Genomic DNA, 22,477 nt, shown 5'->3' with positions numbered 1-22,477 from the left:
GGGGGGGCGGTGCCCGACGGAAGGGGCCGGGACGGGAGCGGGCGCTGCGGAGGGGGCGGCTGTGGGGAGAGATCGGAGGGGCCGGAGGTATTTGGGGGGGTGACGGGTTATAGGGGCGCGCATAACCTCGCCTCACCCCGTAGGGGTGTCGGGGGAACGGGGTGCAGCCGCAGGCTTGGGTGCGCAGAGCGCTGGGGAGCGGAGCGGGGTGCAGCGGCTTGCACGTGGCGTGGAGCTGCAGCGGGGTTTGCAGAGGCCTCGGGTGCACGGGGTTGGGGTTTGCAGGGGCGCAGGTTTGCAGGGGTTGCGTGCGGCCGTCCTCAATGTCCCCGTGCCTCCCCAGGCCCCCCCTCCACCCGGTGCCACCCTGGCGCTGCGCCCTATGGACGGCGTTTTTCTCTCTCCCAACGAGGATGAGTTCGTGGGGAGGATCGCGGAGGAGCTGGAGCAATTCATGCTGCAGGGGCAGCACCACAGGTAGGGGCACCAAAATGTCAGGACTCTGCTCTGCATCGGCCCTATGGGGTTTGCATGGCACTGCTGGGAGCCTTGGCAGCTTTTCCAGCCCGGTTGTGGAATTGGGCGCCGTGCTGCAATGCTCCCATCCTCCCTGACCGTGTGTTTGCTGCGTCGTTTTGCTTTGTCCAGACTTTGAGTTGGATCTCATTCCTGATCCCTGACAGCCCTGAGATGGCCCAAAATGGGGGGGGGGGTGGGGGTTCAGCTGGGATGGGGTTGCTTTGGTCAGAGATCCCATCAGCTGACAGTGACCTTCAGCATTTGTTTGATTGCTTCTTTTGAACGTTTGCCAGAGGTGGCACCGAGGCAGCTGTGGAATGGAATAAACCATAACAGAAAACCCATCCGAGTGCCATGCATCCAGCACAGGGTTGGTTCAACCATTCGTGTTTTAACTGCTGGCTGCTGCAGTGCATTCAGGCTGGGAGAAGAAGTTACAGCTTCTTGGGATGAGGGCATGAGAGAGATGAGAAATGAGAGTCCTGGCTGTGGGCAGGACGCATGTGCATGGAGAAGACCTTTGGGCTCCTTAAGACCAGAAAGGCTTTAAGGCACAGATCTAAAGCCCTACACCTGGAGTGACTTGGGGATTAAGAGCTGATAAAGACTTTCTCCTTTTCCATCCTCTGCCTTCGCAGGGTGCTCCTGTTCCCCCCTCTGTCCAGCCGCCTCCGCTACTTGATCCACAGGACTGTGGAGAACGTGGATTTGCTGAGCAGCTTTTCTGTTGGGGAAGGATGGAGGAGGAGGACGGTCATCTGCCACTCAGCCGTGAGGTTTGTGATGCTCTGTGGGGCTCTGGGGTTGTTGTTCCACCTTGGAAGCACGGCCTCTGTTATTCATAGCATTAAGGGAGCAGGGAGCATGGAATGGCTGAGATTGGAAGGGACCTCAAGGATCACGAAGCTCCAACCCCACTGCAGGCAGGGCCACCAACCTCCACATTTCATAGCATCCCAGGGTGCCCAGGGCCCCATCCAACCTGGCCTTGAACCCCTCCAGGGATGGACGGGGCATCACAGCCTCTCTGGGCAGCTGTTCCAGCACCTCACTGCTCTCATAGTAAAGAACTTGTTAGAATTAAGAGTAGCAATACTTACAGCCCTGAGGAGCTCTAGAAATGATGGGACGCAGCATCACTAATGATGGAAAAAGTAATTTCTGCGTAACCTTATATTTTGTGTAAGGACAGAGATGAGCTGAGGGAATAATTGTGTCCTTTGGTTGGTAAGTTGCCACGTGGGGCGTTTCTACTCCTTATTCTGAATGGGGAAGGTTGGAATGTTAATGTATCACAGAGTAGGCTGTAGGTATCCTAATAGGAGACCAGAACACAGAAGATCCCAGCAGAATTCAGGCATGAACTCGTGTTGACCTATTAAACATAATGAAAAACAAAGTCTCAGTGCTTTGGCCAGCACACAGCTCCTGCATTTCCCTCTCTGTTCTGCACACGCCGTGCTTCTCCTGCTCACACCTCGCTGTTTTCTGCCCCCAGGATTCCCAGTGAGACCAGTGAGCAAAACCCAGCCGCCTCCGCACCGCGACCGTCCCGACCCACACAGCCATGGGGCCGTGGGGCACGGGGGGCCCGGCTGAGGCACGGCGGGGATGGGCATGGGGACACATCCCGAACCTGTGTGGGGTCAGGCAGGATCAGGAGGCCGCCCCGGAGGAAGCCTGATAAAGTCCTGTATGTCCCCAAGGCGATGCGTAAGAAGGCGGAATGGGGGGAACAGGAGGCGGGCGCCGATGGGGCGCGAGAAAGGGAGATCTGCCCCAAAGCTGCACTTGAGGGGGAGGCTGAAGGCAGCCCCGAACCCGACGCTGCCATCAGTGGAGTCTGTTTGGTGCTTGATGAGCAGCACGAGGCTGGGGAGGAGTCGGGAAAAAGCAATGATGGCACAAATGGCGACCGTCCTCCACGCTGCACCGATGTCCCCTTCTTAGAGAGCAGCAGCAGTTCCTCCGGGCAGCACAGTCAGGATAAGGACTGTTCAGATGCCCTCTCTTCTATACCCAATGAAAACCCAGCTGAGCCAGAAGAGCAGAGCAAGAGCTGTGACAACGCCGTTGGACCAGAAGGCAGCGAGACTCCATGCCAAGACCAAAAGAGCCACAATAATGACGTTCTGGGGTCCAGCAAGAGCTCCCACCTACTGGGGGAGCACTGCTCTGATGCCATGTTGGTGCTGGAGAATCAGGAGAGGAGCTGTGCAATGAGCCTGGAGGGCAGTGGGAACGTCTCACTGCAAGGCGAGGATGTGGTAAGGGCAGAGTTGGAGCTGGGCGAGGGTCCCTCTGCCCCAGAAGGTGAAGATCAGGAGAACTTCAGCAGTGCCCAAGAAGAGCCCACCCAACACCAGACCCCATTGGAAGCACGTGGTGAGGCCGTGCTTGTGTCAGAGCCCATCGGTGGGGCTGGTCCATTGGGTCCCAGTGAGCAGGAGGAGCACAGGGTGGATGAGCCCGTGGTCAAGGATGAAGCCAAGGAGCCCGTGGGCTTGGCTGATGCTTTACAGCGTGAGCTGCGGTTGTCCAAAGGGGACCAAGAGGAGAATGTGGCCACCCAGAGCCGGGAGCTCGCCTTTGAGGATGACTGCACTGCAGAGCTCCTGCAGGAGGTAATGCATGCCGTGGGCGCTGCCTTTGGGTTACTTTGGGGTTAAGAGGGCGTTCAGGGGTTGTCCTCAAAGGGAGACATCGGTGCCAGGCTCTGCGGTTGGCTGCTCACCCTCTTGGACCCTCCGTGGGTTGGAGGGACCGAGGTGGGACCCTGCAGGGTGGCTGTTGGCCACGAAGTCCCATCTGGTGGGCGCCCAGTGTGAGCTCTCAGTCCGTGCAGCGTGTTGCCCGTATTTGGGTGTTGCATTGGGTCAGGATGCTCAGTGCTGGGAGCACCTGATAGGAACGTTGTCCTGGTGGTTCCACCACCGTCCTCTTGGTCTTTAAGTCTTTGCTGTGATGGTAACTCATTTTTTTTTTTTCCTGTACCGTTCCCAGATCGTGGGTCATCTCACCGTGAAGGACATCAGCGTCGAGAGGATCACGGTGGATTATTCCAGCTATGGTGACACGCAGGTCCACGAGGGGGATTTTGGGCACATAACCGAAATCTACGACTTCTCCCCATCACTGAAAACGGAGCACTTGATGGAAGTGTTCTCAGATTTCCAGTGAGTGCCTTTTTGAGAGGCATAAAACGAGCAGTATTCAGAGCTGAGCGCATCACAGGCTGTGATGATGCTGTGCTGGATTTTACCCTCACCCCCGTGCTCTGACTCCTTATGCTCCGTGCTTTGAAGGACGTTTTCCTGCAGTTTGTGACTAGAAGTGTTCTTGGAGTCTCTGTTCTGCACAGTGCTGCCTACTTGCAGAGTTATTTGTGCTGCTCTGGCTTCATTGGGAGCTTCTACCTGCTCCATAGGAGCCTCTTTGCTCTCAGGTCCCAATGCCTGTGTTGGGATTGCACGCTTACCTAAATGCTTGCAGAAAGAAAATAAAGAGTCCAATCCTGCTGCATGAGATAAGATGTATTATGTAAACACGGGGAGCAGGCAGCACTGTGCAGGAGGGGTGACATTGGATTAGCAGTGGGGTCAGAGCAAGGTTCTGCCCCATGGGGCGATCAGTAGGCTCATACAGCTCTCCATGGGGGTTGGATTCATTGGCAGTGCTCTTCCCCTGTGCTGAAAAGCACTGTTTGCATTCTAAATGAGCTGCTGTCTGTTGTCAGTGTTTCCTCTTCTACGTGTTCCCTTCCCTCTGCTGTGAGAGTGGAACTGAGCTGCAAATTGACAGATCTAATTTGAGCGCTCGATCGTGGTTTTTATTTCCCCTGCTGCAGGGAAAAATCTTTGATCTCCTCACTCCCCAGCTCCCATTTTCCACTGACACTTTATTAAATAGATTTCTGCTTTGGTCTCTTCATCCAAAGCTTTGCAAACCACTCCGCAGACGAGTTCTGCTTTTCACTGCAAGTGGCTGAGCACTCACGTGGTGCTTATAGGGCACCGTGTGCATGGCAGTATTGCAAGACAGCCCATGAAATAGAGGCTGCTTGTTGGCCAAGAGCTTCTTTAGGGGAAGAAGAGTCCTTGGGGGAATCACAGACTGGGACTGGATGTAGTTCTGATCCTTTCCCCTCTTTGTGAGATGGGCGCAGTGCTCGGATGGCAACACCGAATGCTTGGAAACTCAACATGGCTGTGGGCTTCACTCGCGTGGCTTTTTCTTCCTGTTAACCAAAACTCTCATATTGTTTTCTTCATTGTAGTGAGAGTGGCTTCAAAATCCAGTGGGTGGACGACACGCACGCCTTGGGGATCTTCTCCAGCCTGTCTGCAGGTGGGGAGCTGTGGGGCTCCTGGGCACGAGTTCTGCTTCCTCACACCTTGCTTCTTTGCACATCAAACTTGAGTATCTGTAAGGCGTGTAGCGTGGGAGCTCTGCTTTGCAAGATGAACAGGTTTTTAATTGGCTTGGGTAATTACCGGGGTACCTGTTGTATGGTGAGCTACGCATTGCACGGAATGGTTTTGTCATTTCAGTTTTTATCTGGTGGAGTGGCTTGAGTCTGGGAGGACCGGTCAAGGCCATCCGGTCTGACTCCCCTGCAATGAACAGGGGCACCTACAGCTCCAAGTGCCCAGAGCCCCATCCAGCCTGACCTCCAGGGACAGGGCTCCCACCGTGCATCTGGGCAACCCATGGCAGTGCTCTACAGAATAGATCATTAGGGTCATAAATGACCTCTAAGATCACCGAGTCAGCTGTCAGCCCCTCCCCACCGTGCCCATAGAATCGTTAAGATTGGAAAAGGCTTCCCCCATCCTCACGTCCAACCACCGACCCGTCGCCATGCGCAGCCTGAGCGCCCACACTCTGCTCTTGGGATTTGCTCCTAGTTATCAGTGTGGTCCTTAGAATTCATGTTTCCTTAGAGCTCCTCCTGCCCGAGGAACGGCTGATGTAAGGTGGAGGGGAGCCCTGGGATGAGTCGGCCTTGGCAGCCCGCGGGTTGTGCAGCGCTGTGGTACCACGGGCTGGGTTCTGTGTGATGAAAGCTGCCACCATTCCCCTGCTGCTGACTTAGTGCTCTGTTCTTTGAAGCATCTCAAGCCCTGGGGCGGCGCTACCCTTCACTGAAGATCCGACCGCTGATCCATGCGACGAAGCAGTCTAAAATTAAGGCACTTCAGCGACCAAGTAAGATGATAAACATGTGTATGTATATCTATACTACCATTTTTTTAGTTGCCTGTTCTGTGTCCTGGGTGGTCAGTCTCACGGCGACACTTCAATGGGGAACTACTTATTGGATACCAGCATTCCTTTTTTAACAGCTTTGTTGGCTGTGGCAGGGCAGGATTTGCCCCCAACCTGTTACCTCACATCTTCCAATGCCAGTAATGCTGCTTGTTGCTCTGACAGCCAGAATAGCTGCAAATGGGGGCGCAGGTGAACGTGAATATGTCAAAACATTTGCCCAAAAAGCTCTGCCCTACTCTGCACAATTAAAGACAAACCCCAGAGCAGTTGTTTTGTGGTTGGCATAATTTTATTCAGTATCAGTGAAGAGGAAATGGTTAAGCTCAGCCATTAACATTGGTTTATTTAGTTGATTGCCTTTTAAAATCATACTGTAATCAGGTACACTTGCCACTGTAAAGAAATGCCATGAATCTTGCAGCAGAGAGGCTGACGAAGGCACAGCTGCAGTCACTGCACTAAACAGATGTCAGCATGAATGATTCCAAGGGACACTGTCACTGTTAGAAGTTCCTGAGCTCGATTAAATGTGAAAGAAGTGGTTTGCTTTCACACTTCTCACCTGTTGTCATTCAAATTCTCCATCTGTACCCTGCTGGCAGGAGTGGGATCAGCTTATAAGCTCCAGCCGCATACAAACCCTGCACTCACTTCAAGTGCCATTTATTTCCAAATGCAGGTTTGGATCTCAATTAGCTGACAGTGTCTCTTTCTTTTTTTTTCTTTTTTTTTTAATTATTTTTTTTTAACAGCTTTTTAAAAGAAAGGTTGGCAGTTCCACGGTCCAAGCTGTGATGCTCTGAGCCTGCCCCCCCTTTTCCCTTAAGCTGCTGCTAGGCTGCCTTTAGGAATAACACTTCTGAAAAAGCAAGCAAAAGCCCACTTGGCTAACTGGATAATAATTTGCAAACAGTTGCTGATAAATGATCAGATAGCAGCCAAATCCAGGTTAGTTTGGACTTGGTAAGGTTCTGCTGCATTGCTTTATTGAGGATGAAACTGCAGCAAGCCAGACGTGTGCTAGGAACTGGAGCTCACTGCTCCCTCCTGGCCAGTTTTTTCCTAAAGCATCCGATAGATTTAACAGATTAAAAAAAAAAAACAACAAAACCAGGCGTTTTTCCCTTGGTGCTTTTTGAGGCTGGAGGCTGTTGGTTTTGGTGAGCTGATGCTGAGATGAAATCTCTCTCTGTGTGGCCCCGTGGGTTGGACTGTGCCTTCGCTTTGTTCTCAGAGAAGGGAATGGAGCTGCAGTGTTCCTGAAAGCCTGAAATGGGGAACATTGCACAGCCACAGAGCCTTAAACACACATTAGGGTTGGAAATGACCTCCGAGGTCACGTCAGCCAACCCATCCCCATAGAATCATTGAGGTTGGAAGAGACCATCAGGTCCAACCATCATGGACCACTAGAGGACCAGAGCTGCTTCATGTCCAAATGTTGTCACTGTTGCACAAAAGCTGTTGTACAAAATCTGAAGGAAAGCCTTTCCAAAAGAACAACAACTTGTTGTTGTAGGGGTGGGATGGTTTGCTCATAGCAATGCTCATCCCAAAGGAACTCAGACACCTGCTCTTGTGTCCTGCACGTAAGCCATAAGACTGCTCCTGAGTAACCTCCAGCTTCACCATTTTTACCTTTTTTCACCCAGAACTCCTTCAGCTTGCCAAAGAGAGACCCCAGACTGACACGGTGGTGGCAAGAAGGTTGGTGACCCGAGCCCTGGGGCTGAAGCACCAGCAGCAGTGCAGCTCTGGCTCCGAAGGGCTCCTGCCAGAAGGTTTGGACCAGGAGGAGTGAACCATCTCCACTCAAAAAAAAAACAACAACCATGTGTAGATGAGCCTGGCTGTGATATTAAACTGCATGCAGAACAGTGAGTTGCCATGGGGATGTTCTCTTTGCTTTCTGAGTTGAGAAGGGGAAAAGTTGAATGAGATGTCGAGCTCCAGAGCCCTGCAGATTGCTCCTTGTGCTGGAGAACACCGTGCCCTGCTCTGCTCCAAAGCATCTGCACTCTCTGCAGCACGTAAGGAAGCGTTACTTCGTGTTAAAGCCCACCAGGAATTGTTAGGAGTGCACCAGGGTGAGGGAAGGGCATCTCACTGGCCAGCATTCAGTTGGAGCAGAGCATCTGTAGGAGTCAAAAGCTCTGTTCAGTGTTTACTCTGTTGTCATATTGTTGTTCAGATATCCCCCAGTAGCGACAGGCATTGAGGTTCAGGGCTTTTTCCTCATTTAAAAGAAGCCTGCCTGTGTTGTTCTGTTAGAAAGCAAAGTTATTTGTTCATTAGGAGAAGCAAGCCAGAACTCAACAGTAGCTCATCTTGCACAGAGCCCAATGGCAAGGGATGCTCCGAGAGACACCTTGAGTTGCAGCAGCAGCAATAGAGCATCCCCCAGGCTCTGCTTTAGCTGCACTGTCCTGCATCTTGAGAACAAAATGGACTTTTCCAACTTCCAGTAGGCTGAAAACCTCTCCTCTGTGTCAACATCTTGGATACAAGAAATACTCCACCAGGTGTTAGCAAGAACCGTTAAGCCTCACAACATCCCTGTGAGGTAGGATGGTGGGTTGATCCCTGTGGATTGAGATGGTTAATTGGCTGCACTCCATTAGTTCTAGCTGCGTGTAGAGGCCTTCTGTACAAACACAGAGGGAGAAGGAGACTTCAGTACCGGGAATTGTGAACAAAGCCCTCAGCTGGCGGGGAGTAGAAATAGAAAGTAGGATTTAAAAACGTAGATATATTTTTTTTCTGGGTGAAACGATTTATTCAAGTAGCTGTGGTGGAAAATCTGTAGCGACGTGCGTCCTCAAACAAACAGAGGAGCACACTTAGCACCATTGTGAACTGAACTAAGTGTAAAAAAGAAATCCTCGGAGCCAACTTAGGCGGTCAGCGCATCCGTGACGATGCAAGCCATGAAGTTACCTCTGCAGGGTACAGGGGTGCAATGCCTTAACTGAACTCACCCTCCAAAAGAGGGAATATCCAGCTTTGAAGGTAACGTGTAGGTGGACGTAGGGGCTGCTGGGTGAATTGCTTGCTGTGCAGTGGGAAGCAACGATCCTGTGGACTCAGCACGGCTTGTGGGTGGTGGAGGAGCTGTGCTGCACGTGGAGGCAGAGTTCTGCATTTGCTGCTCCGTTGGTTCTGGGAGTTGGTTGTTGAATGCGAGAGTTTGGCTGCAGTATTAAATTATGCTTTAGACTGTTCTGCTCAGAAGGAACGCTTCGATGTTGTTTTCTTTCCTGTGTTTCTTTGCTAAAATGGAGCAGTGGCAGCGGTGCTGAGGGTAAGCATCATCACAAATGGAAGAATATGCGTCAGTGGTGCTTCAGCTCAAGCTTAGAAGTACCAAAATGTGAAGAAAATGAATGGTCAAGACCCGTTGAGGTTGTTGATACCCAACCAAAGGCAAACTGAGCTCACTGCAGCCCAGAGCTGTGTACACACATAAAGATGGTGGGGGGAGGTTGGAGCCCAGTAGAGTTTGAAAGCCTGCTCCCAACACCCTCAGCAGCGGGGGTGGGATTTACAAGAGGTGGTCCAAGCATTTACACCGGGAAGGAAGGCAGCTTCAGAAAATAATTTACCTTGCTAATTTAGAGTTTGATTGCTTGCTTGATTTTTGTCTTGGCGCAGTGGTTGGGGAAATGAGCGCAGCGGGAAGCCTCGCTTCTTAAATAGTGGGACGGGAGGCAGTGCTGCTCTATCGGGTGGAGACTTTGTTGTTTGTGAGTCCACTGAAGTGATCAAACTTCTGTTCCGTTTCGTCGCTGAAGGAGCCACCTGTGAGCCCAGAGAACACGGGGTTAGGGATGGAGCGGGCAGTGATGGAAGTGGGGCATCGCACAGCCAGAGCAACGTGCTGCAACACGGCCCCAAAGCAAATGCTGGAAGGGCAAGGTAGTTCATGGCTAATTAATTTAAGCATTAATTAATCCTTGCCATAATTGGAACAGCCAAACAGTCTTGGGTCTAATTGATGTGTTTGGGAGACTTGGCTACGACCTGTGCTGAGTTTTCTGCTAACCTTTGTTGACTATCAGGACTGTGAAATGGTCTCCTTGAGGGTGAGGGTAAGGGGGGGCTCTGTTTTGCTCTTCAATAGGGCCCTGGCCTCACTTTTTGCTCATTTGGAGACAAAAGCTGAACACATTTTGAAGTAAAAGTAATTTCAAGCTCAGCTGGAGAGCTCATCCAGCACTTCAGTGCTCTTTGTCCAACTGGAGGGGGTTTGGCTTTTCGAACTAGGTCATAAGCTGTAATGTGAGATGAGTATTTTCTTCAGAAAAGCAACAAACTAATAATAATAATAAAAAAAAGAAACAGTGAAAACATTCCTTGAGGAACTTCAGCCAACCATGGAAACTGGCTTTGCCATGGGCTTTATTTGGAAGTTGACAGGCAGCTGCTGTTGAGTTACTTTCCATGTTAAAAAACAGTTCAGCTTAGCCTGCAACTTCATTCCATTTTCGAAGGGATCTGATGATTTTTAAGGCAAATTGGAGCCGGTTGGGCTGTGCTGTTCTCTCACCTGTGTGGCAGTTGTACATCCAGATGCGCTGCCCGTCGTACCGACTCCGGCATTTCATCACGTTGTTGGAGTAATCAGATTCAGCCACTTCATAGTTGGGGTTGATGACGACCTTAGGAGCGATGGAGAAACACAGGGTGGAGTTATTTGGAGGTGAGATTCTAGGATCAGGTTGGGAGAGAATCGAGCTTTTTCATTGCAGCATAATCATGGTTGGACTGGACGATCTTAATGGTCTTTTCCAACTTTAATGAGTCTGTGACTGTAGCTCATGAGGGGAGCAGACAGAGGCTCCTTAATTAAAGCCAGATCATGATCACACCTCTGCCCACGCACCAAGACACAACCCTCAAACACCTCTCATTTCACACCATAGCAGTGAGGACAAAAATAATGCCTCCTCCCTTCGCTCCTCTGCAGCTCTGGGCTGCTTTTAGAACCAAAGAATTCCCCCCACCTCCTTCCCCTTGCTCAAAGCAGACTGCAGGCACAGAACTCCTGCAAACGCCCCAAGAATAGCACTTCATCCATCCCCGAGCAAAGCAAGCATTGCTTACAACCTCAGAACTTTGTCCAACACAGCGCGTTGCATTCCACGTCACCTATCTGTGTTACTGGCATTAGCTGCACGTGGATTGTGCAGGACTACCCGACGTTGGCTGCACGTGGGTTACTTAAGACTGACATTCCTGACACCCCTACTGGATAAGAAGCCTCTTTCCCCCTACCTGGAAGAGGTAATCTCCTGGTGGGACGTCGGTGATGTCGATCCACTGGCAGTCGATGTCGTGTCGGTACACATCCCAGCAGCCAACAGTGATCCCTTGTTCACCAAAATTGGCACACTCGTACTGTTTCTGCACATCTGAAGGAGTTGAAAGCACAGTGTTGGGTTCTCAGACTGTGTCAGGGGAAGGGCAGGTTGTTCCCTAGCTCCCGTGGGTAGCAATGAGCTACAGGCACACAATTTTGGATGAGACAGTTCAACGCTGCTTTGCTTAATGTCTTGTATTGAAAAGGATGCACCAGTAACACGCATGGGAAGAGCTGCCACCTCTCCTGTGTCATCACCCAGAGGCGAGTTTGGGGATTTCTTGCTTTGTGGGAACAACATGCACACTTTGTAAGTGAGAAGCTGAGTTCTGGCAGCCTCAACACACGGGCTCTGTAGGGCTCCTCTTATACCATAGAGAATAGAACAGCCATACCTGCTTCACATTCGGTGTCTTCCAGACAGAAGCTGGCTTTGTGTCCTTCAGCTACCTTGGTTCCATTGAGGTTCAGTAGATCATAGTGGGTGAAAACCTCCATGCTGTGGTAATGCCTGCAAGACACGAGGATTCATTAAGGAAAACAGCTCTTTAATTACTGCCCCTCAGGGGCTGCGTGGGGGAATAGAAACAATGCGAAGTGCTGGGGACCAGAAGGAGCAGAAGAGAAACCACAGCCAGGAAACCTTCCCTTGGGCACCATCCTGCGTGCTGGCTCCCAGCCCAGGGCTGGTTCACATATCAGGTGCTGAAGCTGCTTCCAGGTAAGAGCCTTGGTAGAATCACACGCTGTTTTGTAAGGGCAGCAGCAGCCAGGTTATCATTTCTAGTGCACTGTCATCACTACAAGAAGCATTTCAGTTGCTTTGTACCAACAGGCTGTAACCAGCACAGGGTGTACTCACACTATCAACCTATTTTCCATTTTTTCCCCCTCCTCAAAACGAATGACAGATGGAAGCATCTTTCTCAGCACTCGCTTCACGGGGAGCTAAACAACATGACAGCTGGCATCACACACCCTCCATCCCATAGCTTGAAATGGGGAGGTGTTAGCATCAACTCAACCTGGGCCGCACTGCCAGCACGAATGCGTCAGAGAGAGCACACAAGATGGGCTGTAGACTCATAATTAGCAAGGTTAGGCCCATAATTAGCAAAGTCAGGCACCCCGCAGGGTTTGGGTAATGCTGACCATTGTGTTCTATGCCACGATGCTGGTTCAGCAAGGCATTGAACCTGCACTGAGGGCAATGGGAAGAACCAGGGTGCAACATGGGGTCAAGGCCAGGAGCACGAGTGTGGCCATACTGATGGAAAACACTCCTTATGATCCCAGACTTGGGACAGGGAGAAAACCCACAGCACTCGTTGGGAACAGGAGGTCCTGAAACCCCAAGACACCAAAACCCATCGGTGTGGATCAGGAGGGAGGCAATGCCCACACAATTCAATGCCAACCCAAACTCAGCAGTGCTGAGCACAAGGCACAACTCGTCTCCTTCCCAGCTGTAAAAATAACTGTGGCTCAAAGCTCCCAACCCATAGTATTGCAGCACACATTTCTGCAGAAAAAGGGGGCAAGGCTGGAAGGGGCAGAAATGTTTCCTCCAGAGATTAGGTTTCTTTTTACCTCCTTTCCTCTAAAACCAGCAAAACCCAAACCCACCACCTGCCAAAATCCCTTCTCACTCCCTGCTACGGTCTTTCCCATTTTTGTTCCGCTCCCACATCAAAAGGTTCCTGAACAGAAGCTCCCAGTGATGGGGTGAGGCAACAGGGGGAGAAGGGACGTTTCCAAGCTGCTGACTTGCGAGCTGTCTCCTTTGGCAGCCTCTGATAGAAGTTTGAGGTCTCCAGTCTGACTCACTTTCTGAAATATGTCTGAATCACTCAAAGAGGTGTTTACTTTCTGCTGTTTACAGACTGGAAACATTGAAGAGGAATTGAGTTCATCCTCCTCCGTATAAACAGAATCCAGTTTTGAGCACACAGATGGCTCTTGGCCTCTCCCCAATCTCACCTCACTTATGCAGTCTCCCAAATTGCTCCGAAAGTCTCCTTTACCCACCCCACGATGTGCTCAGCTCCTTGCAGAACCCATGCGTTCCCCCTCCCAGGGCCAGAGCAGAAGCAGAGGTTCTGCACCCATTTGGGTTTCCTCTTCCTGAAACTGCCATCTCCTGTTGATTTTGGGCTCTCTGCCGCTGAGGTTTTAGCAACACACATCACAAAAGCAACCTGGCTGCGAGGTGTTGTGCCAACACGTGCCCCATCTGAAGCTCTGCAGCCTTGTGACACTGAAGCAGCGCTGCCTACGTCCCACTTTGCTCACACGCTGTTCGTAGAAGAGCGCAAAACCTGAGCATTTGTCGCTCTGTGCGGCACAAACCTGACAGCAGTGGCAGAACAAAAGCTGGGAGCTGAGAAATTCAGCTCCCAAGTCAGAGGAAAACCAACCCTGTCCCAAACCGTCACTGCAGAACCACAGCATCAGCTCGGTTCCCACTCCCCACGGCTGGTTTGGTCAGTGGACCCAACAGCACTCACCGATGGCAGTCATGCCAGACCCAAGCGTGGCGACCATTTTTGGGGCGGAAATCCGACTGCCCGTTGTTGTGGATCTGGGAGGAGAAGCGCAGCAGGCGGCGGTAGCCGGAGGTGACGGAGGTGTTGATGGCTGAGCTGGCCAAGCAGTTCTCCTCCTGCGCACACTGCAGCATGAACATGGGGCGGTCCTCCAGGTAGGCGGTCTGCTCCACCAGCTCGGCGTTGAGCACCAGGTCGGGGGCAGCTGGTGGGAGGGAGGTGGGAAATGAGCTGAAGGGCTCCTAAAACACACCGCAGTTTGCTAGAGGTGGGTCCAGCCCTTTCTTTGGTCAGCCCCATCCCGCTGTTGGGGCAGGTCTTTTTCTCCTGCGTATCCCGGGGCAAATGCAACAAAATGAATCGAAGCCCAGGTTAAGGTAGCAAGATACTGATATGGAGCTCAGAGAGCCTGTGGATGTCCCATCCCTGGAGGTGCTCAAGGTCAGGTTTGGTGAGGCTCTGGGCAACCTGGTCTGGTGGGAGGCAACAATCCACGGTGGGGGGTGGCACTGAATGGGCTTTAAGGACCCTTCCAACCCAACCATTCAACGAATCCATCATTTTTAAGGACCCTTCCACCCCAACCCATCCTATGCTTCTATGACCTTTAAGGACCTTTCCACCCAACCCATCCTATGCTTCTATGACCTTTAAGGACCCTTCCACCCCACCCAACTATTCTGAGATTCTATGGTCTCCCAGGACCATTCCAACCCAACCCACTCTATGATTCTATCATCTTTAAGATCCCTTCCTACCCAACCCAACCTGTGATTTTATGACAACTCACTCTCTGAACAGGACACGCCAGCACCGAAGCGACCTCCTCCTCTAGGACAGGAGACGTCGGCTCCATCATGACGACAGTGGGCCAGGGACATCTCCGTCCCTGAGCACTTGACCCCACTCATGACCACACTGTCAGCACTCACATCTCCATGCCAGTACCAGGTTTCCTGGGCAGAGGGATAGAAAGAGGCGTTTACACTCCATTTCATGGGCTGCTATGGGAATAATTGTGTATCCTTGTGAATAACTTGCGTTCTCCCTGCATGCATGAGGTTGCATCAGAGGCAGATTTGCTCGGTGCCCTCTTTTAAGGGATTGGGGTTCCTGATGGAGCTGTTGGTTTGTGTCAGTGCAGAGGAATGGAGGCAGGATGCTGCTGATCAGCATCTCTCACCTTCTCAAAACCTTCTGTAGCACCAATGAAACTGCAATGGCAAAGCTTGGGTGAAGGGAAGAAAGAAGAAAAAGAATTTTCGTCCTTGCATTAGTGCCCAAACTGGAAACGTTTCTAGGAAAAGAGAACCCATCTGCACCATTGCTTCCATTGCAACAGGCTGTTTGTTAACCCTGTTAGCAACACCCTGCACACAGGGCTGCCCTGTTCTACACAGTGTAGCTTTATGCTCGTGTCGCTGCTGCAGCCGGGATACGCATAAGAGCCTTTTCTGTTCTAAATACCAACAGTCTCAGCTAAAGGAAAAAATGTCTTGTTTCTCACTGGACTCTCAGGGCTGTGTCAACAGAGCTGGAAAGGCCAGCATTGAAGGGACGTGGCCATCCTCAGCTCTTGCGCTCCGCTTGGCAGCTGTGCAAGCAGTCAGCTGGAGGAACCAGCTTGCAGCAAAGCTCCAGCCTCCTCCCTCCTAAGGCATCAGACTCCAGATTCCCTCTCTGGCCATGAGCAACACTTTAAACCCACGGCAATCTGCTTGCTCAGGAGCCTGGTATGTCCTCCTGGCATCCCGGCTTGGTCAGAAGCCCAGCGGATTGGACCAAAATGCTGGAGTGTGGCACAGCCTCTGCTCCCTGGGAGGAGATGCTCTGTGCTGCCTTTTGTTCTTGCACCCAAGGTCTGGCTTTCTGGCAATTGTTTGGGGGAAAATAGTTTTCCTTCTATCAGTGAAAGCCCACTTGAATTTTATTTACTCAGTGGCAGCGCGAGCCACATTTTCACCGAAGCTCCACTCTCAGGGGCCACTTTGCAAGAGAACAGCTCTGGCAGGGGACTGCTTTCCCAGAGAGAAGCCAGTTCCTTTGGGGAGCCATTGTGCCAACACCAGGAACTGCAGTAAAGGCAGTTCTACATTTCCTTGCAAAAGCTGCCTGTCCTTGTGATCCTTGAGGGGTGCATCAATTCAGGAGCACGTCTTGCACCAGGGTTTTTGGTCTGTGTCCTTTATTGGGGTGGCAAGCTTCTGTTGCCCTGCATGCAGTCCTATTTCTGGGGCTGCTGCTTGCTTTCCTACAGCCAGCACAGCAGGCTGCTGCTCCCTGCGCCAAGGAGCTTTGCTGAGAAAGAACACTTCATTCTTCTGTGGTTGTCCCAAACGTGCTAGCTGGTGGCTTTTATCCCTTTTAAGTGCTGTTCTTGGTCATGTGTGAGGAGGGAGGCTTAAGGGCATTTGTCATCACAGAAGCAAAAGCCACCAACAACCCAGGGAGCTAGCATGCAGCCGCACCACGTGCTGCACTGAGAAGTAACTAAGGGAGCAAAATCAAATTGTTTTCTTGTGATCTGACACCAGGAGAAAATTGGCTTCCAACCTCACTCAGCTCAGATCCCAGTGTGACCCAGTGAAGAACAAGGACCAGGTTGGATATTAGGGAAGATTTCTTCTCTGAAAGAGTGGTCAGGCATTGGCACAGGCTGCCCGGGGAGGTAATGAGGTCACCATCCCTGGAGGTGTCCAAGAGCTGTGGAGATACGGCACAGAGGGACGTGGCCAGTGGGGATGAGTTGGGGTTAGACTTGGGGGTCTTGGAGGTCTTCACCATCCTTAATGATTCTGAGATTCTATTTGGGGACATGGTGGCGTTGGGTCAGTAATTGGTCTTGGTGATTGTAGAGGTCTTTTCCAACCTTAATAATTCTACGGGTGGGTTATAGTTGGTGATCGCAGAAGTCTTCTCCAACCTTAAGGGTTCTATCTCAGGACATGGTGGTGATGGGTCAATAATTGGACTTGGCTCTCATAGAGTCTTCTCCAACCTTAATGATTCTATGAGTGGGCATGATGGGGATGGGCCGACGTTTGGACTTGATGATCTTCAAGACCTTCAGAAGTCTTTCCCAACCATAATGATTCTACCCAACCTCACCCGTGCCACCCATGCTTATGGGGACCCACCTGGAAGGCATGGCTGGCAAAGCCCAGCCCCAGCTGCCTGCACACCACCATGGCCTCCACAGTGCTCCATCCCTGGCTGCAGACCGTGCCCCAGCGCAGCGTGCCGTTGCGTTCAGCCAACACCTCCACCCGACCCTCGTATGGGTTGCGACCACCAACCAGGCGCAGCTGTAGGGCAAAAAAAACCCCACAAACCCTCCCATCAGTAAACGTCACTGCAAGCAGAGGTGACACAGCAGCTGGGCAAGGATCACAGGTCAGTTTCGAGGCTCAGGAATTTAAGCTTCTGGGCTTCTCTCACCTGGTTCTGGAAACCCATCGCGGGAACGTTGCATCTCACAGCAGCATCTTCCTCGTGGTTGCAGCCCTGCGACTCCATGTTGAACTTGCAGTCTGTGATGGATTTCTCAAATCCTGTACAGTCGATTTCATTGAGATGGATTGGACCCATGCCTTCGGGAGGGGAAGAAAATAAGGTCATATCTTCTGCCCGTGCTACTGGGGAGTGGAGAACTATCCAATAACCATTTGCTAATACTTTGCAGACCTCTAGCATTCAAAACAAGGTGATCCTGAAAAAAAAATCCCAGCGATTTCTTGTAAAAAATAAAAGAGCTGCAAGATTATCATTATTAATTTTACCATTTCACATTCTTTCCAGTAGTCTCCGGGAGCCACACGCTGCAGAAAAAGCCAAGTTTCCGTTGTTACATAATTTACAAACTTCAGCTGGAGCAATTCACAAAAATTACGACCTTTTGGCTGGGTTTGTGTGACAGGAATCTGTTCTTGGTCAAAACCTGACATTTAGATGCAACATGGACACATTCACTGGGACAGCAAAATGGAGCAACACGGGGATGTGCAAGAGGTCGGTGAAACATTTTGGGGCGAGCGACTATGACAAGACTGGTAACAAGACAGGAAGGGAATCATTGGCTTTTGTTGCTGCAGAAAATGGTGCTAAGGCAGTGGGGCAGAAATCAGAAAGGAATAATTGGTTCCATCCTTGTGAAGTCACAGCGCACAACTGCCACTTCCAAAGAGACCCTGAAGGGAGAGAAGGCGCATGAGAAGGTAATTATCCTACAGAAATCCTACGTCCTGATTCCAAACTGAGCCCAAATCCACTTGGAAAGAAGCTTTGAGGGAATTAATCCGACTTTTTATCACAAAACAGAGTCTTTTCTGGAGCCTGTGCAAACCAGTTCCCATAATTGCTGATGGACACACATGGACAAGAAAGGAACATCTGTGTGTCGGCGATGGCCACCACCACCCACTCCCAACAGCCAGAGGGGGCTGAGCAACACCACACACGTAAATTAGGGCCCAGCTCAAGGCACTGAAATGACACCCACTGCCCCAGTGGGTCACCCAGAGGTGACACCAGTTGCCCAAAAGAAGATGGTGGCAGCTCCACCGACTGCATCCCACCAGCACTGCCTCACTGTGAGCCTCTTGGTGCTCACTTCTCTGCAGAGGAACGTGTCACCCAACTCCAAGCCTGCTCCTTTTAGCCTTCAAAGCAAAGGGCTGGCTCTGGAAGGCAGGAAAAGATAATTGCTTTGCTGATGGGAGGCGGGATCCTTTGCTCAAAAACCTTTTTCTGTTGCCAGTTGGAGCCTTCCTAACCTCATGGCAGCCAGCACACCTGGGACTCAGATCCCTCACCCTGAGTGACAGCTTAATGATGTGCCTGGTGAACCCCTCACCTCCACAGACTGCAGCACAAGGACTGGGAAAATGCAACAACAACAACAACAACAACAAGAGCTCTCCAGCATATTTCTGCAGATGTGTGGCACGCACATCTGTTTTTTTGTTGCTCTCATTAAAATCCAGTTAGTGGTCTGCAGCTGGAAACGGCAACACTGCCCTGTAAGCAGTTCTGTATGAGGAATGGTGCTGACCAGAACTGGAGGGTGATGCACCAAGAACGCAGCACGCATCCAGCCTCACATTCTACCCTGACAACGTCATACCAAGGAGATGACAAAGCCAGAGGGCAGGGCCACAGCTCTGCGTTTTCCCCATGCCATTGCCTTTAGCAGAAGAACAGAGTTAGGGCTGTATACCCAACAAACATATTCACCCACTGCTTGGGCTTTTACCCTGGTTCTCCTAAGGACATTCGGATAGCACATTCACACCGCTGGACCAAGGGCCTTTCAGAAGTCGATCCCTTTTGTTTTAATTGGGATTGCTATTCACCAACTACCTGCTCCAATCAGCCCATCCCTGTGTGCTTCACCTTGCACATCCCAGTGCATCATTCTTGGGTTTCTGTTCGTTTGTTTTGCAAATCCAACAGATAAGTCCCATTTTAAAGCTCTCCTTGTCTTGCACTTTCTCCAAGCCATGCTGGTCTGAAGAAATACCACCTGCTCATTGCGTTTCACTATGAAGGGTTGGGTTTGGTGTCATTATCTGTAGGGTTTACATGAAGGCAATCAGCAGTTGGCTTGAGAGGGCAAACGTTAGGCTTTGAGTTGCCATTTACCAGAGTTTGGGATTTGAACCAACTCCCAGTTACAGGAAATCCAAACCCAAGCTGGCTCAGAGTCGTGCAAACAGCCCTCCTATTTTTAGCAGGCTAAATTAAGGTTCAGGGCTTAAATTGGAGAGTGTCTGAGGTCTATGTCCAAGACCCACTTTTGCCAGGAGCCTTCTAGTAATGTGCATCTGGAGAACTTGTAAAGAGACTTTCAGTGCAACGGATGCGATAACGAAGAAGTAATTACTGGAACAGCTGCTGAGGGGAAGGTTAAACTCATCGGCACCAGAATTCTTTCAATGAATCCTGAACGCCTCCCTAAGGCACAGCCTCAGGAGACTTACTAAGAGGAGACAGGAAATTCTTGGCACCTGAAACAAACATCCCAGCGAAAACACGCTGCTCTGGATCGTGAAGGGGCTCTCAGGAGAGAACGTGACACGGAGGGTCCCCAGAGCTCCCCTGCCCTTACCTTGCCCCAGCCTTGCCCCCGTGATCGCCTCCTTGGCGCTGCCGAAGCCCAGCTCCCTGCACACCACGCTGGCAGACACCAGGTTCCAGTTGTCGTCGCACACCGTGCCCCACTCCCCATTCTTCAGCACTTCCACTCGGCCCTCGCCGGTGTTGGCTCCTCCTTTCAGCCTCACCAGAGGTTGCTGGAAGACATGGATGGAAGAGACACTGCAGTTCTCCTCGCGTGTGCAAAAGAACTCAAGAGCAGACCCTGAATACAAAGCAGCTAAGCATCTCAGCTGAAGGCAAGTTTTTGTATTATGAGATAAATCATAGAATCAGTAAGAAAAAAAACACTGAGATCATCAAATCCAACCGTCAACCCATCGCCCCTATGGCCATAGAATCATGGAATCATTAAGGCTGGGAAAGACCTCTAAAATCACCAAGTCCAACCATCACCCCATTCCCACCGTGCCCCCAGAATCATAGAATCTTTGAAGTTGGAAAAGACCCCTAAGATCATCAAGGCCAATCAGTTCTAACCGTCAACCCATCACCGCCACGAGATGAAGTGGTGGCCATCTCCCTAAGATGAAATTAGTTGCATTAATTAGCTAACGGCCAGCAGTTTGCTGCTTTCCTACCAAGCCCTTTGCAAGTCTCATTCTTACAATAACTCTTCATTCTGAAAATGCTGGCAGCTTGGATCAAAGACACCTGCAAGCACTTTGCTGCAGCTTGGACTAGATGCCCTTGGGGATCTACCAGCCTTGATACCCTTCACAGATCAGGGACCCCCCCCCCCAAAAATGGGGTCAACAGCAGCTTTGCAGCAGTCTCACAGTCATTCCCTCCCAATGGGATGGAAGTGCTCCATCCCAGTGCCAAGCAGAGCAGCCCTCCATCTGCAGCACCCGAGAGATGTGGGGTGAGCTGTGGGAACCCCAAGTGAAGTCTGCAGAGCCTGAGAGCATTGAAACCCTCACTTTTAAAGCTGGAAGCATACGCAGTTCTCTAGGCTTGGGGTCACGCAAAGGATATCCAAAGCCAACACAAAGGCTTAAAGATTTACTTGGCAGCATGCATGGCTCAGAAGATTAGCAATGATTTACAAGACCTTTCACCCCGAGACCTAAATCCTTATGGCTTCTTGTAGAGTGGGATTTTAAGGAACTGTCTGGGGTCTTCTGAACCCAGAAAAAACCCACTCCTACAGTCACAACAGCACAGTGCTGGGGAATGCAGGCTACCTGGAGATCCACGGTGCAAAATACCAAACCAGTATTAAGGGCCTGCAGCCCTACGATCACCCCCTAAAGGTGCACATACCTTACAGACAGAGGATTTCCTTAGGCATCAACCTAAAACACGTTTGTTATTCTTCCCCATTCATTTGCCCCACTGACACCAAGAGCAGCCGAATCCGGGCTTGTTTTCTAACAGCCTTTTTCATAGCTGAGGATTTTTATGCTATGCTCAGCCTTCTTTGCTAGACTAAACAAACACAGCTCTCCCGACCTCTCCTGCAGGTTTTCCCTCCTTCTCACTGCCCTTCTTTGCAGAAAACACGAGAGTAGTGGAAATACAACCTCACTTCCATTGGATCTCTACAGGAGACAGAGCTCAGCAGCATTTAATTGACTGCAAAACAGCAAAGCCCAGCAGCAATGGGCACTCATTCAATTGGCTGGAGCAGACAGAAACGTGACACATTTATTTGCTTGCCCTTCCAAGCCTGGCACCGCGTCCTTGCGAGGACGGCACCGTGCAGAGCTCTCCCAGTTTATCCTTCCTGCTCCCTGCTCACCTCCTGCCTGAAGGCTTTTCGGAAGCCACTGTGGCTGCTGGGGGCAAAAGCACGGCCGGGGACACAGCTGGCCACTGCGGGCATCCCGTTGTCACATGTTGCATTCTTCTCTGTGTCCACGTTGAGGTGGTTGCCCAGTTTGCAGCTGGAGATGTGCGCCTCATTCCCAGTGCAGTCCATGGAGTAAGCCCAGTAATGCTGCTTCCTCCTGCTGGCAAACATTCTGAAAGAAACCAAAGGGGAGAGAAATAGAAGAGCCAGAATCCCGTGGAGCTGCACTGATGGAGGTGCATTTGGGAGAAGAACGCCTTGTAATTAAATGGATGGAGCAGGGATGGATGGAGCAGGGATGGATGGAGCAGGGATGGATGGAGGGCTGCTCCATTCACACTCACAATGACCCTCTGTTACGTTGTCACTCAAGAATCCAAGGGTCTATTAACTCAAAAGGCAGCATGCTAACACATCCCCCAAAAAACCTCTCGCAGAATGAGCTGCTCCCCTTGCTGGCCATCCCCTATAGGCTGCAGAGTGCTATGGCTCTCCCGCTTCTTAGAGCTGCACTGTGAACAACTGTGAGCTTGAAAGCAGTATCTGAGAGTGAGAGAAATCTCCTTGCTTACATGTTTGCAGCAGAGGAGCTTGGCAGCAGTTCCTGCTTCTTGCTCCCAAACTGGAGCTGTTCCAGGGACTGCTAAAGGGAAGGGGCATGTGTGATAAACGGGAAAAGAAAGCATCCCTGATTCATCCTAGCTGTATCAGGGCTGAAACAGTCAGCAAAGTGTAAATATGGATCAGGGCACTGCTAAAATGGAAATGTGAGAAGCTGAAGGAAGCAGAGGTGCTGGGAGCCAATGCCTTGCTGGGATCTGACGTGGCTCTGCT

At 51.1% G+C, this 22,477-nt stretch overlaps 2 protein-coding genes across 3 annotated transcripts in view; one reads left to right on the top strand and one right to left on the bottom strand.

Moving 5' to 3' along the window:
- The first annotated feature begins 33 nt into the window (after positions 1 to 33).
- Positions 34 to 7,667, top strand: R3HCC1 (R3H domain and coiled-coil containing 1). The gene is made up of 8 exons (XM_042836152.1): positions 34 to 87; positions 344 to 477; positions 1,158 to 1,295; positions 2,018 to 3,143; positions 3,523 to 3,695; positions 4,796 to 4,866; positions 5,632 to 5,727; positions 7,443 to 7,667. The coding sequence occupies exons 2-8, from the start codon at positions 383 to 385 to the stop codon at positions 7,589 to 7,591; spliced, it is 1,848 nt and encodes a 615-aa protein (XP_042692086.1). The 5' UTR covers positions 34 to 87; positions 344 to 382; the 3' UTR covers positions 7,592 to 7,667.
- Positions 6,058 to 22,477, bottom strand: part of LOXL2 (lysyl oxidase like 2) — a 36,931-nt gene continuing 20,511 nt past the window's right edge. The window contains exons 1-11 of one of the 2 annotated variants that reach the window (XM_042836151.1): positions 21,988 to 22,149; positions 21,593 to 21,815; positions 19,802 to 19,985; positions 17,134 to 17,285; positions 16,833 to 17,000; positions 14,486 to 14,651; positions 13,657 to 13,900; positions 11,545 to 11,660; positions 11,065 to 11,201; positions 10,337 to 10,448; positions 6,058 to 9,588 (exon numbers count right to left, since the gene is read on the bottom strand). In XM_042836151.1, coding sequence (XP_042692085.1) covers positions 9,509 to 9,588; positions 10,337 to 10,448; positions 11,065 to 11,201; positions 11,545 to 11,660; positions 13,657 to 13,900; positions 14,486 to 14,651; positions 16,833 to 17,000; positions 17,134 to 17,285; positions 19,802 to 19,985; positions 21,593 to 21,814 — 1,581 coding nt within the window. In that variant the 5' untranslated portion in view covers position 21,815; positions 21,988 to 22,149 and the 3' untranslated portion in view covers positions 6,058 to 9,508. Of the gene's footprint in view, positions 9,589 to 10,336; positions 10,449 to 11,064; positions 11,202 to 11,544; positions 11,661 to 13,656; positions 13,901 to 14,485; positions 14,652 to 16,832; positions 17,001 to 17,133; positions 17,286 to 19,801; positions 19,986 to 21,592; positions 21,816 to 21,987; positions 22,150 to 22,477 lie in introns of those variants that run through there. The other variant, XM_042836150.1, reaches the window with a different exon arrangement.

Source organism: Centrocercus urophasianus, unplaced genomic scaffold (assembly GCF_019232065.1).
Source record: "Centrocercus urophasianus isolate 14NV4802_14NV808 unplaced genomic scaffold, USGS_Curo_1.0 seq_58, whole genome shotgun sequence".
NCBI lineage: Eukaryota > Metazoa > Chordata > Aves > Galliformes > Phasianidae > Centrocercus > Centrocercus urophasianus.
The sequence above is the reverse complement of the archived record's forward strand: the minus strand, read 5'-3'. Positions and strand labels throughout refer to the sequence as shown.